At 35.6% G+C, this 14,218-nt stretch overlaps 1 protein-coding gene across 3 annotated transcripts; it reads right to left on the minus strand.

Moving 5' to 3' along the window:
* Positions 1–48: 48 nt before the first annotated feature.
* On the minus strand, positions 49–14,191 carry LOC111790818 (protein ALWAYS EARLY 3-like). 3 transcript variants are annotated; one of them, XM_023671887.1, is made up of 20 exons: positions 13,973–14,191; positions 13,123–13,240; positions 12,559–12,657; positions 12,219–12,281; positions 11,592–11,669; positions 10,019–10,208; positions 9,483–9,748; positions 9,042–9,390; positions 8,294–8,371; positions 7,267–7,484; positions 7,095–7,154; positions 5,449–5,772; positions 5,190–5,368; positions 4,813–5,095; positions 4,263–4,493; positions 2,259–2,420; positions 1,739–1,882; positions 1,468–1,656; positions 759–1,055; positions 49–419 (listed from the first exon to the last, which is right to left on the minus strand). In XM_023671887.1, the coding sequence occupies exons 2-20, from the start codon at positions 13,225–13,227 to the stop codon at positions 255–257; spliced, it is 3,480 nt and encodes a 1,159-aa protein (XP_023527655.1). In that variant the 5' UTR covers positions 13,228–13,240; positions 13,973–14,191; the 3' UTR covers positions 49–254. The 3 variants fall into 3 exon arrangements, with proteins under 3 accessions (XP_023527655.1, XP_023527654.1, XP_023527656.1); XM_023671886.1 differs by having other exon boundaries at positions 10,019–10,220; XM_023671888.1 differs by lacking the exon at positions 13,123–13,240 and having other exon boundaries at positions 10,019–10,220; positions 13,973–14,181.
* Positions 14,192–14,218: the final 27 nt, after the last annotated feature.

Here is a 14,218-nt window from a genome sequence, read left to right on the forward strand (position 1 = left end):
AAATCAGGAAGCGACAAGTAAATAAGAATCAACTAATGCAGAAGCAGGTGGAGTGAATTCATTCAATGAAACTACATTTTGCTCAAACTATAATGATTTATACATAATTCCAGTCTATGGTACAGTGAACAAAGAAAACTGATAGCCAAGGAGATACACATTTATAATTCAAAAAGTGAGGCCAAAATATATTATCTAGGACGTATTTACTCACAATTTCAATTTGTTTTAATACAAGGGAAGTAGATTCGAACCTATGTGGGTATGAGCGCGAGTATCTGGCTCCTTATAATTCCCATGCATTTCTGGATCTCCGCATATAGTGGAAGGTTCTGAGGACAACAAGGCTGCAAACCACTGACGGCAGAATCCAATACCTGAGCAACATCAGATGGTGGAAACTGTCTTTCTGTGCATTTCTGCATGTTTTTAGCAACAATCAGGATTTGGAGATCTAAAATTAATATCATCATGCATGAGTAGAAGAACCAAACGGCCCAAAAGTTCATAGTTGACTATTATTTACATGATTCACAACCAATATTATGCAAGATCGCAACAGTATAACACTCCATCTCTGGTAATTTGAACTGTATGAAACAGTTGGTGATGAATAAACAGCCCAAATCATCATTTTCTTAATTATGCAGAACAGAAAATCCCAAACAAATCTGTGAATCATAGATAATTGGCTCAACAACGTTATGCCAAGAAAGAAAACACAATTCAAAGCAGGACTGAAATGAAGCTCCATTTACCTGAATCATGAGTAAAGTGGCTACACAGTGTGCAATAAGTTCTGAAGGGATCTCCACTTCAGTCTTGTCGGATAGGCCATTGGACTTGGGACCAACTACATGATCAGCAATAGATGGGTTTGATGTACACACGTTGAAATGATTCTGAGATACTGGAGGGGAATTACTAGTATCTGCAGCTGTTGATCTCACACTTGGCAAGGCCAAATCATCCACTGAGAGTCTATTACTTACAAAATCAATGGCTTCTTCAATATTCTCCAAATTACTTTCTCCTTTTTTCAGAGCTAGAATTGCCTGAAATGATTGTTAACAGTGGATGAAGTCAGAGGAGGCACAAAATCTAGAGGAAAAGAGATCTCCAACATGGGCACTGAAGGATGCATTTAGGACTTGGACGCTTTCAACAAATTGACGAAACTTTACAAATGTAAAGATTAAAATATAAATCCATAAATCTGTGTTTTTGCTTTATAGATCTTTCTTATAGAAATTTGATTTATGCGATCTATTAGTTTGTTATATTAGAACTAATTCATGCTACTAAATTCTTTAATATTTAATAGCTCTGTTCAAACTAATAGACTTAACGATTAGACAAGCATGTCCATTTTTTGACATTGACATCCCCCGCAAGATAGAGTACTTGTAATTTCTAAAGACCAACCAGCCGATGCTCAAAATGGTTAGACAATAGTAAAGATTAAACCTGCATTGCCTCATCGATCATTGTTTGAGCCTTTGCTCTGGAACTTCCCACAATTTCAGCCACATGGGAACTGGGTTCTTGAGCATGAGAGCAAGAGTCGCCCATATCATGCACTGGCTTGAGGAACATCAATGGTAAAGTCCCTTGATATGTATTGCGCTGCCTCAAGCAATACAAAGCAGAGGAAACCTATACATTCTGAGAAAAATAAGCAATTGAATATAAAAAAAAAAAGGGATGAAACTGGAAATGGGTTCATCAAAACTCCTGCCTGTTCATTAACTTCATTCAACTGTAATAGCACAGCAGCATATTGCTTCTTAAAGTTCTCTGAATCCTTGAGCAAGTTGTCTCCATTTATTTGGTTTTCCAACACCTCATCATTCAAGCGCTTCAATTCAGACACTACCACCTCCTAAATTTCAGCATGTATCGGTCAGGTTAAAAGACATTCGAATTTGAGGTTAAGGTTAGCAAAATAGAGTTCTGCCTTTCAACCTAGTCTCCACCAGCGTAGGATAAATGAAGTGTTAGAATATTAAAGACAATATATTGTGAATATTATTAAGATACTATTAATGAATAATGGTAATTAGTTAGGGTCAAACGGAGGTAGTTAGGAAGATTGGAGGTATGCAAAGTTTTGGGAATTAATCCATTGTGGGACATAGGAGAGAGATAATCCTCTCGAATTTTAATTTCTCTTTGATACTGCAGTATAACACAGTTGATTTCTTACAATCAAAATCCTTACATAAAGTTGATAATATGAAGCTAATATAATGTACTACCTTCTTGCTAAGTGCACGTGACAATTCAGAAAGCGCATGAACATCAGCTTCTTTTGCTTGAATTTGAGCAAGGGCAGAAGATTGGGAACTTGCCTCCTGTTGAATACCGACAGTCTCACTAAGCCCAAATTTAGCTTGTAGATTAGAGCACCCAAGGTCAACCTGGCCACGAACAACTCCTTATCAGTTATAAAATTCTTGAAATTAAGGATCGAATACTCTGTAGATGTTCTACATCAAGGCAGGTCAATGATAATGCCTTGGCATTATTGTAGAGTAAGCATTTTTATGTCAAACTCAGTCATCCCAAAACCCCAGTATTAAGATGAGTCTTTGTTATCCATGGAACTAAGTGAATTAGTCAGCGGAATGACTGAAGAATATCTAGGGGGATCAGAAATCATAATATAAATGACTGAAGAATATCTCGGGGGATCAGAAATCATAATATAAATGACTGAAGAATATCTAGGGGGATTAGAAATCATAATATAAAAGACCTTCAACTGACGTATATTATAAATGTATATACAATGGAATAGGTACAGAAGAACTTATCCAACTAGGTCCAACTAAAGGAGAGAAAAAAAAAGTGGCCAATGAACAAAATTATGAGATAAGGTCTTATCTCTTAAAGATAAGAGATCAAACCAAAAGAGTACAGCGTTCTTGCAGATAATCACCGCTAGAAAGAGAAGAAAATACCAATACATTCTCATTGATAATAAACCCCGTCCAGAACTGATTGGTGCCTGGAAATTCAGTTTCTAACTAAATTATTATGGAATGACTGTTTGGCCCTACTACATTTAGTTACCAACTGGACCCATATGATAATCATTCTCTATGTAGATGTCTGCCATGACTTGAACGTATTCTAAGTCCTTTATGATTTACATTGTCCATAGAACATATTTTCGTAACTCCCAATTACCTAATTCAAAATTTTGTTCTAAAAAAGTCTTCTACCCCAAAAGAAGAGAGAGAAAAAAAACCCTCCTCCAAGGAAAAGATGGATATTAAGATGATTTGTCATTTGGCTTGACGTTTTTCCACCCACTAACAACCCCAAGTTCCCCTAAACGGCTACTCGTCCCATGAGGAATGCCCTTCTATTCCCCGTTAGGAGGAACACTAACCTTGAAGCCAGTGCCCCCACCCCTCACCCAGATTCTTACTTCCTTGTGGACCTATTTAAACAAATGAAGACTTTAGGAGATAACTCCCCCTTTCAGGCCCACCTCTTTGACCCTCCTTTTGCTGGAGAGCTTGCAACCTTCTCTTCCTCTACAAAGTTATTTCTCTTAAATTACCGTTTTCCTAACTATTTTGGAATTTCACTGTTCTCAACTGCAATTGGCACACTGCTCTTTCCCTAAACATGAACAGCCTCCTCAATTCGGTTGATGACCCCTTTAAAAGAGGAGAAAACTCTATGACTACATGATATCCGAGCCTTCTCTTAAGTCTTGACATTGATCGCTTCAGATGACCAGTAGAATCTTTGACGACTACACAAATCCTTTTGTCAATTTTTGCATATTCTCCTTTTTAGTGCTCTTAACTCTTGGCACAAATTTTATGTGCTCTTAGTAACAACAATCTAAATTCTTTTTGTACAACTTAGAAGGGTTTTTTTTTTGTAACTTCCTTAGCATGGTGTTTGGAATGCTTCATGGACATCATCTGCAAGAATACTTGATTCTAATGAATTCCTCTAAAAGTTCTAGGTAAGGTCGAATTGCCTATATTTGAAGGAGTTCTATCAGTGACATTCAGCTCTTCCAGTTCAAAGCATGCATATAATGGAATCCAATTATCCATGTCTAAAATGTAGAAAAAAGAATCCTATTACATAATCTATAATTCTATATTAATGAAAATATGACCTTTGCAACCTTCTAGTTGCATACTAGCATGCTTATGTGATGACTGGTGGAGAAATGAGCACAAAATAAGTTTCTAACCCGTATCATATAATTAAAAAAACAACAGAATACTAACCTTTGCTTGTTTAATTAATTTGTTGATGGGGGAAACAAACACAGAACCATCAGTGCTATCAAGTTTATCATTACTGGTTGATTTCATATATTCTTCAATCTTCGCCTCATTCAGTAAGCCATTAATCTTGACCTCGTTGAGGTTCCCAAATATTTTACCAAGTGTCACACCATGTCTCGACAAATTTGCAGGCATGTTTTCAACTGGATTTAAAGGCATACACTCGATATCCTGTGTGATGAAGAAGACAAATATAAACAGTGCCATACATAACTAAATATAAAACAATCAATAAAAAGTGATTTCCGTGGCAAAGAATACCAATGGTCAGCAAAGTGTAATGCCCATGATCATCGTCTAAAATTAACAAATCGTGCAGGAAACAGTGGCTTTGTAATTCTAACATGTAGTTTAAACAGTTGTTTTAATTGGGAATCTTTAGCACTTGTGGATGAAAACGCATGAAATTGTAAAGATCTACAGCAATCTCAATTCTCAAATGAACAAATAAGATGCTATAAAAATAAACCACGCATGAAAACATAATTACCATCACAAATTCAACCCCAAGTTCAGGCCGGTCAAATTGAACACGACACCTGCTATAATCAACAGTAAGTACACTTCCATCATGGATCTCTCTTGTTTTTGGATGAATGGCAATAACACGCTGTCCAACAGATAATGGCCGAGCTAAATCAGTTGGAAGTCCTTCCCTTGTGCCTGCACAAAGTTCAGCGTAGTGTTTCCTAACAGATTCCCTATATTGATTTAGCTTCTGTTTTTCTTCCTTCAAGAATTGAGCAGAGAATCTCCGTGGCCTCCCAAGGGAACTGAATCAAGGCAGAACTAGAAATTTGGCCTTCTATAGAAAATGTCTCCAAATGAGTTAACGGGATACAAAATGGACAAGTTGAAAGAAAATACCTTCGAATAACACCCCACTCGACACGTGTCAATCTAGGAATATGACCTAATCCAACGTGATTTAAGTACTCTACGAACTCACATTTGGCAAACCATGGGAAATCAATTGCACTATAGAACCACTCATAAACACACCATCTACGCAATTTATGCCAAGATAGACAATTAGAATGCTGCTCCTGCAATTATAAACATACACAGTATATGATACAGAATCCAGAATCCAAGAAAAAATATGTCATGACCATAAATATTTAACCTTGAGATCATTTGGTCTATCATCTATTGATTGAACAGGTCTATTAAGTCGATCAATCAAAGTGTTGTCTGAAATCTTTGAATCTCTTTGTGACTTCCACAGGTTCATCTTCCGCCTGCTCCTTACTTCAGTAGGTAAGCTGATTGGATTAGTTGATGGAACTTGTGCTGTGGATAAAGCATAGTCACCATCTTCTCTTTTATGATCGGTACTGGAAGATGAGTGATGATCTAGAGGTTTTGATAATTTTCCAGACTTTGCAAGCCCAGCATTATGAGGCGAACGCTTAACTTTACCAACAGAACTTTTTGCTTCATCTGCAGCCTAAAACAAAATAAAAAACTTTGAAAGTGGTGACACGAAAAAAAATGGTAGCTGCAACATTTTTCTATTAATCTCAATTGGAATGCCTACTTCCACAAAGTTGTCAATGCTAGAAGAGAGAAGACTCATTTCAAAACTTAAGTCTGATGGTGACACTAATATCCTCATGACTAGCATGTTAAGATGGAAGTGGTTAATATTGTAAAAATGTTGTCAATAGTGTAGTCCAGAAAGATAGGACATAGATTCATTTTTCAAGTGTTATTTTGGGATCCCATCTCTGCAAGAAGATTCCATCTTCATAAGGCTATTTGATGATTTAGGAGTATGGATTACTCTCGATAGCTTGGAAACAAAAATGCTCCAGAGTCTATGGTTTTGCAGTGGCAATCTAAAGTGTTGGAACGTTGCTGAGCCAGATATTCTTAGGTGTTCTATGACTTATGACTTCTTTTTTATTAGAATGTAAGATCATCGGTGGAGATTAGACCCTCAACCACTTAGAAGAGTAGGGATACTTTAACTGTTAAGCTAAGCTCATGTTGGCATGACTTGTGACTTCCTAGAGTAGCTGTTAAATGTTTTCCTTAACTAGAATTTCATTTACCTCATTGAAAAAACGAATAGGGCCTAAGGTGATAGCCTTTTCAGATTAGCTTGATGAACAGTAACTATAAAATCATTAGTAATCCAATCAGCTTTAGTAGGGTTGATGCCTTGTCATCTTCCTTTTGTAAGTTTTCTTAACTTCCAAAAAAAAAAATTTGGACAAGCAAAACCACCAATTAATCTAAAACTATAAGCGGATGGGTTGATAAAGTTAATTAAATTGTTAACACTCTCCCTCACTTGAGGGATTGAAAACTTGAGAGTTCAAAATTTAATTACAATAAACTTTCTATTCATGAGAGTGAGGGGTTTCCGTAGATAATTCAAATTTTTTTGTAATCTAATCAGTTTCACTTGTCGGTTTGAAAACCACACAGGCCGAAGTGGTTTGCTCTGGCTCTTTGGCTTGTTGAGATCTTCTAAGGCATTTTCTTCTTCAATGTTTAAGAACATTGAATATCTTGAGACTTTTACTTTGTTTGGTTGTTTGGTTTTCTTTTCACTCCCTTTGAGAGCCTGAAGAACATTTTTCTATCTTTTCATCCATCAATAGATTCATGTTCAAAAAGAAAAAAGGACTATAAATAGGATAACTAAATTCACTCATTCAAAATGTGAGTTCATTTGAATTTCCTTGATCATATCAAGAATAAAGTATTAAGATAGAATAGGATGGGTACTCTTTTAAAACAATGACCAAATAGGAGCCACACCTTGATTTTCAGAGTGTCACCGACACGAGAATCACTGTTAACTTCATCTTTAGCTGAGATCTGTGACCATAAATTTCCATATTGTCAAAATTCATTCCGCAAGAGACAAATGATTTAAAAGATATAGCAGCAATTTAGAACCAGAAAAATTATGCTTGCAATCCATCCTTACCTTAAATGGAGAAGACTTCAGTTTCCTTTTTCGATTACCGTTATTGGATCCTTGAATTCTCTCAGATTCCAGAATAGGACCAACATTATTGCCAAAAGCTTTTCCCTTTTTAGATGTTTTGAGAGCAGAGATTTCAGCTCCAGCAACTGAATGATTCCCTTTTATTTTAGACTTGTGCATGACATCAAGATTTTCCTCTTTAACCTTTGCAGAAGGCTCTAATAAAGAGAAACGAAAAGATTATGATCATCATCACTCTCATAGTTTGGGGAGGAAGGGGAAGGGGGAGGTATAGATACTGAGAATCACAAAACAAAGAATCAATTTGAAAGCCACCAAATTTAATTTCATCTGATAAATTTAAGGTGATTCGATTGAATTGCAGTTCATTTATTTAGTAACAAGCTGGAGAGTTTGAACATAGAGGATGTGCCCAAAGTTTATTGATTAAATCAAATGTGTGCAGCCATCCTAGATATTAGATCGCAACATGCCAGAATATAGAATGATAACCCAAACATAAGATGAGGCCAAGGGTCTTCATTGGAATAAAAATCAGATGAATGCACGTCGAGTAACACAAATGTCATCAAGCAACCAGTTTCCATTTACTCAACATCCTACCCACTTATGGCTAGCCCCAGCTTCAATTAACTGAAGACTACAACTTACTTGACCTCTAGCAATTGCTGACGTGATATACTGATTAACTTCTTTTTTTTTTTTTTTTTTCCTCTTGCTGGCACGCTATTTACTGAATTTTTATGACTACCAATATCACATTTTCTTCATATTTCGAGAAAATCAGTTTCATAAACTACCTTTCTGTAAGCTTTCCCCCATTAGTATTATAAAGAGAGAAGACAGAGGAAAACATGCAACTTAGAGAAACGCATGAAGTGATGAACAATTGTTGACAACCAATTTTCTTTTAATAATAATTAAATAAATAAACCAAGACTCGTCATATAATTAGCTTTTATGAGACAAACCTAAAAATAAATTTTAATTGAAGAATAACTTTTACCAGTCTCAGCATTTGCGTCAGGCATCATTAGAGACAAATCGGCTAAAGTTTGCAGTGCATCAAATGCTGAACATTCATCTGAACAGAAAACAACCACAAGAATGCAGATATGAACATAGTCTTGCTTCTCCGGTTATGACAACGTCAAAAAAATAGAAAGATAAAAATGCATGCATGCATTTGAATATCTAATGAAATAGTGGCTAGAAGCAGCATCTTAAAATAAAACCATATAAATTCACGTTTTAAAATTAAAAATAGCAGAAATAGGACATTTGAACTTTCCATTCTTGAAAAAAATTCCGTACTTTAACCATCGATTAATTTCTTGTTTATATGAAAAAGTCAGCAAAAAAGGCCCAAGTACTTCTAATGAGACGTGACAAATAAAGTAATTTTAAAATAAACTCGGTATCCAAGAGTGCTAATGCTGCAACTAAACCATAAATTGTTAAAGCTTCTGAAAACAGGAATGCACTGACCACCAGACCAAATAAAAACTACTTTAAAAATTGAACTAAGAATTCAAATTCCAGTTATATAATCCCCCGTCCCTTTCACAACTCACATAACCATCCCATACATAAGCGAATATGCACCATTGATAAGGAAGGAAAATAGACACAACTTTAATCAAGAACAATAGCTCAGTTAATAATTCACCCTCCTCAAATAAGTAATAAAACAGATAAATACAAACTAAAAAAGAAGGGTCGACAACCCAATTCAGATATATCTTTCAGCTTACCTCCAAATAGAGCTTTCTTACTTCTTTTCCTCGGACCTTTAAAAGAGGATCTCACAGATTTTACATCCAAATCCGCAGTTTCAAGTTTTCCCCTCAAACTGCCTGATTTTTGTCCCTCTTCAGTCCCACTACAAGCTTCCTTGATGTCATCCAAGTGGTTGTACATACTTTCTTCAACTTCTGGCTTCTTTCCATGGTACCTTTTACCCTTTCTCTGAATCTCACGAGAATTTTTCCCCAGGTCATAGTCCGCATTATCAGCACCAGTGCTTCCTAAGCTTAATTCGCAACCACCTTCATCCATTTCACTACATCGAAACTTCGTATTCATCATGCCTGATTCACTTTGCTGAATATCCAACTTATCAGTTGATCACTTTACATGTTCAAAATAATAGTAAAGAAAGCAATAGCATGTGTCTAAGAGCTATGAATCATTACCATCCTGTCATTTCGGGTAGGTGAAAGTACATGACCTTCAATTTTTGGATTTGGTGTTTGTGAAAGTTGTGGAGAACCATCTCGTTGTGAAGCCTCTGTTAAAACTAAAGCTATCTCATGAGCAACATCATCATCATTTGGATCATCAACCCTTGGCTTGCTATTGTGCCTGGAGGGTGAAAAAAACCTCTCTCTACTATCTTTATCATAAGAATATGATACAGGAACGCGTGGAGTTCGTTTCCCAACAGCATGAGGTTTAATACCTAACACCATCCACATTAACATCACTAACTCAAATCCGATAACATGACAGCAATTTCCCATAAATGATTTTAAAAGTTAAATAACAGACACTGTAATGACTGCAATTTCCCGTAAATGATTTTTGAAGTTAAATACTCCAGAAATTACCATCCAAGTGCCCAAAAATAAAACAACATACAATAATTGCACCTCCACAGATTAAGATATAGAATGAAGGACAAGTAAGAAAACCTAAATCACCTAAGAGAGAAATTTGAGACATTTCCTACCAGAACGCCTCTTCTTCAACAATGACAGGCAGCCATAATTTGTTGGAAATGACTGTGATTGTGAAGCATCTCCAAAATGTGCATCCAATCCTTTAGAGTTGTTATTTTGTGACTTTCCACGCAGTCGCTTTTGAGGTTTTCTTCTTGCTCCAGAATTCTCATTGCTTTCTTGTTCACTTTCACTGTCTCTCTGGCAATTTATCTATCAATTTTAGACCTCAGAAGAGCCAATAAGACAACCCTATGACCTCAACAATAGCCTTACAATACTAAGTAGCTTCCATGTAAATTCAATATGCTGATACAGAAACAAAATACAATGAACCGAATATTGCAGAAGGAATACAAGCTACATCAACAATCCTATTTATATATTTCATATATAACCAATGAATGGAAAGATACTTCAATGTTTTCAGGTCCCACGTGAGCGTGATAAATATTTCCAGAACCCAATACAGAAAAGGAGCACAAAGTACTTAAGGGAGATTAATTCTAACTTTTGTGCTATTTCACAGCACAAACCAATAGGAGGAGGGCCGGAGAGAGATGCTAATGTTCCCTCACTAAATTTCATCAATTCATCGATGTGTTGATTCTAGCTTGGGAAAAGGTCCACATGAAAAACTTCACTTCCTTTCCCACTTTGAGGTTTCATATTTTTAATCAAATAGTTGGATATGATGAAACTTGGTCTAGCAAGAAACCTTTACAGAATTTCCAAACTTCAATACTCTGTCGCCATGATTAAGGCTGGGAAAAAAGCCTTGAGAGAGTAAAGGAGGGAACCCACCCAAAATATCTTCCAATCAATAAAAGGAAAAAGGCCTTCTAAAGTTTATCCATTTCCTTCCCACTTCCAGACTTCAGTGTATATTTCGGTTCTTTATTATGTCAGTCTAAAAGAAGGATTACTTTTAGTAAAGCAGTAGGGTCATGAGGACTTCCTGAGCTATTAGAGGAGGAAAAATCTGCAAGTGCAAACCAAACAAATGATTCCTCCCCATGCTTGCTGATGATTTTATATCAATAAGATCCTATTGAAGAACATCCTTATATAGTGCATTGTTTCTTTCTTCTTCTTNTTTTTTTTTTTTTTTTTTTTTTTTTTTTTTTTTTTTTTTTTTTGCAGGAGCATTTATGTAATCTTAAAAGCATTGTAGATTAAAAGGTCTTCATAAGCCTCTTTTACATCGTTTTTATTGGTGCATATTAGCTTTAAAAAAAAGAAAAACAAAAACGAACGCCACAACATGCATTTGCTTCTAGACCAACATTTTACTGTTTTCCTGTATGTGACCACGTAAAGGATGATAGAATCAGTGGTAAATAAGTTTTATATTGCCAAAATAACATATTGAGGAAACCAAAACTTATATTGATGAAATAAAAATTTTCAAATGAGTAAATAATTTGATCCGTTACAAAAAAAAAAAAAAAAANAAAAAAAAAAAAAAAAAAAAAAAAAAAAAAAAAAAAAAAAAAAAAAAAAAAAAAAAAAAAAAAAAAAAAAGTGGGGTGAAGAGAAGAAAGAAGGGGAGAAAAGAACCCACAGATAGAACAGACATCTTACCAGTACGCTGTAGTGATCAGTCATCATTGCAATTAACCCAACAACTGAAGCAGTGCCCTCTGGAAGTGATAAATAGGCCTGAAATAAATATGCATAGAAAAACCACAATAACAAGATAGTGTCACTGTGTTGACATTGTCAAATCTCAAGTATTTAAGTTTTTCGATCAATTTGAAAGCCAGGTAATTCAAAACCCAGAATTTCAGAAAGTACAATGATTCGGGAATGGTGAAAAGATAAATCTAGTACCAATTTAGATTGTGTTAGGTAAGTGAAACTTCAAAAGAGCGACAACAATCAAAGTGGCCAAGGACTAAAAGGTTCTCTGATCAGATATAAGAAAACTCAATAGTACATGACAACTAAAAATTTTCAAGACCTAAAGTATGCAATAATAGAGATCAGCGATTGCACGTGAAACACATAAAGGGTGCAGTGGTGCCATTACGATTAGATAATAAATTTAGAGAAGTAAATGGGATTGTATGCTATGAATACAACTAACAAAATATAGGTCCCTGATACTAGGAATACGACAGACAAGTTTACGGGATACTTAAACAGAAAAGCCATTTGTATATAAAGATTCGTAGCAATACAAAAATAAATGGGATTGACTTCCTCTACCCTATTCATGGTGAAAAGGGCCTCGACCATTTCTGTAGAACGGTTCCTTACTGCAGCAGCTACCTGCAAAGTACCAGACAAAAATGTTTCAACCCAAATACAGAACTAGTACTTGTTTAAGACTGAAGAATGAGGTGCAACTACAGTGCAAATTACAATTAACATCTACGAAAAGATTAAAGTATAAGCTCATTTTTAAGAAACTTTAAAAGAAAGTATTGCATGATTTTGAGACACGATACTTAAAGATACACAGCTCAAGTCTGCTGTGCCAAAGAAATTCACTGGCTCGCAGCACTTGAACATCATTATCATAGTCATTCCATAGATTGGTACTAACCTTCTTCCAATCTTTTCCATATTTACGATATGCTTCATAGAACTGCTCAACCTCATCCTTGCTCCATTGAGGCCCTAACAGGTCAGCAAATTTCCTCTTCTGCAAATAATCAGAAGATGGTTAGAAGATGGCTACAAAACTACCCTGAACCAAACTTATTGTGTTCTGTTCCTTTCACAGTGAGAATTTTAAGACAACACTAATCAATGGTCGCATAGACTCCAGATTAGATTTCATACTAAGTATGATGTACTGATGAAAATTTAAAAGAAAAAAATAGAAGAAAGGAAAATGGAGTTTACATTATATTAACAACCGTACAATCGGTAAATATGAATATGGTCGTGATTTAGACATTTAGCATTTAACAGCAAGAAAACTATGATAATAGTTAGACTGACACTGTGCAACTTACTTCAAGATAGCCTGTAACAGGACCAAAATAGCAACTTAAGTTCTAAATTGAAACTATGAAACATCATACTTTCTCATCTATAGACAAATGGTAAGTCGACAGACCGAATAAATCTTGCATAAGTCATCCTCCATCACGAACATACATACCTTCTGCTTGCTTTTGCTAGCATCTTCCACATATTTACTTGAGAAGGCCTCATTAGCAGAAGATAACCGCTTATTAACACTTCTGGACTTTCTTGACGGGGCCATGAGCTTTACCAATCTGAACACAAATATAAGCACTAGTGTCTGTTATGACGTGGTTGAAGTTCAGGAACATCAAGTCCACTATAGACATGTTTTAGCACACTGATCTAATATCCATTGAAGTACCAGTCCGGCACTTACATTCACCGAAAATCCTCTTCATAGAAACCATACTTTTAGAGCGAGAATAGTTATTCGTGAAAGCACGAGTTTAAACGAGAAAAATAAAGCAGCTGACTTACGAAAGAAAAATCAATACCGAATCATCCAGCATACAAAAACTCGAAATAGAAAAACACTGCCTAGAAGAAACAAAGCAATATTTCAAACAAAATTGCCTTTTTCCCCTGCTCGGCTACCCGTCAGTTGCATAGGATAACTCAAAAGAAAACCATTGCAACCGGAGTAGCGATGAAACACGAATTCGTCAAAAGTAACCCAATGCATGTTAGCTGAAAACTAACACACCGGAATGAAACGAAAAAATCAACACTTGAATTGCGATAACACTCCAGATTCCAGTAATTGAAGAAAACGAATAAGAGAATTTGAGAAAACTTAGATAAAACCGTATCAGCAAAATGATCTCAATTCTCAACCGAGTTACAGATATGTAACATCAAGAAGAAAACGAAATACAAATCTTGCTCAATTCACTCAGAAACAAAATCCACATAAAATTAAGGAGAAAAAAAATGTTCGTCGTCAACAAACAGCCCTAGATAGATGCAAAAAATGAGATTATTACCGATTTTCAAATGGCTGCTCCCCGTCAAAGCACGTCTAGGTCCTGAACATTAAACAAACACTGCGAGCATGAACTCAAGTGGTGGAGTAACCAATCAATGAAGAAGAAGACGGCCACGAAATCCAGAGTGTCGACAAGAATGAAGCCAAAGAGAAGGAAGAAGATGCAGAACGATGGAATTTGAGGGGCATAACCGCGAAACTTCAAAACTATTGTACTGCACAAAAAAAAAAAAATTGGTACCAA

Source organism: Cucurbita pepo, chromosome LG03 (assembly GCF_002806865.2).
Source record: "Cucurbita pepo subsp. pepo cultivar mu-cu-16 chromosome LG03, ASM280686v2, whole genome shotgun sequence".
Taxonomy (NCBI): Eukaryota; Viridiplantae; Streptophyta; class Magnoliopsida; order Cucurbitales; family Cucurbitaceae; genus Cucurbita; species Cucurbita pepo.

Coding starts and splice junctions, on each gene's coding strand:
- LOC111790818 (XM_023671886.1), bottom strand. CDS start 13,227: ATGGCCCCGTCAAGAAAGTCCAGAAGTGTTAATAAGCGGTTATCTTCT. Junction 11,670..12,218: donor CCCTTTTCACCATGAATAGG/GTAGAGGAAGTC, acceptor TATTTATTTCAG/GCCTATTTATCACTTCCAGA. Junction 2,421..4,262: donor AATTAATTAAACAAGCAAAG/GTTAGTATTCTG, acceptor GTTCGTGGCCAG/GTTGACCTTGGGTGCTCTAA.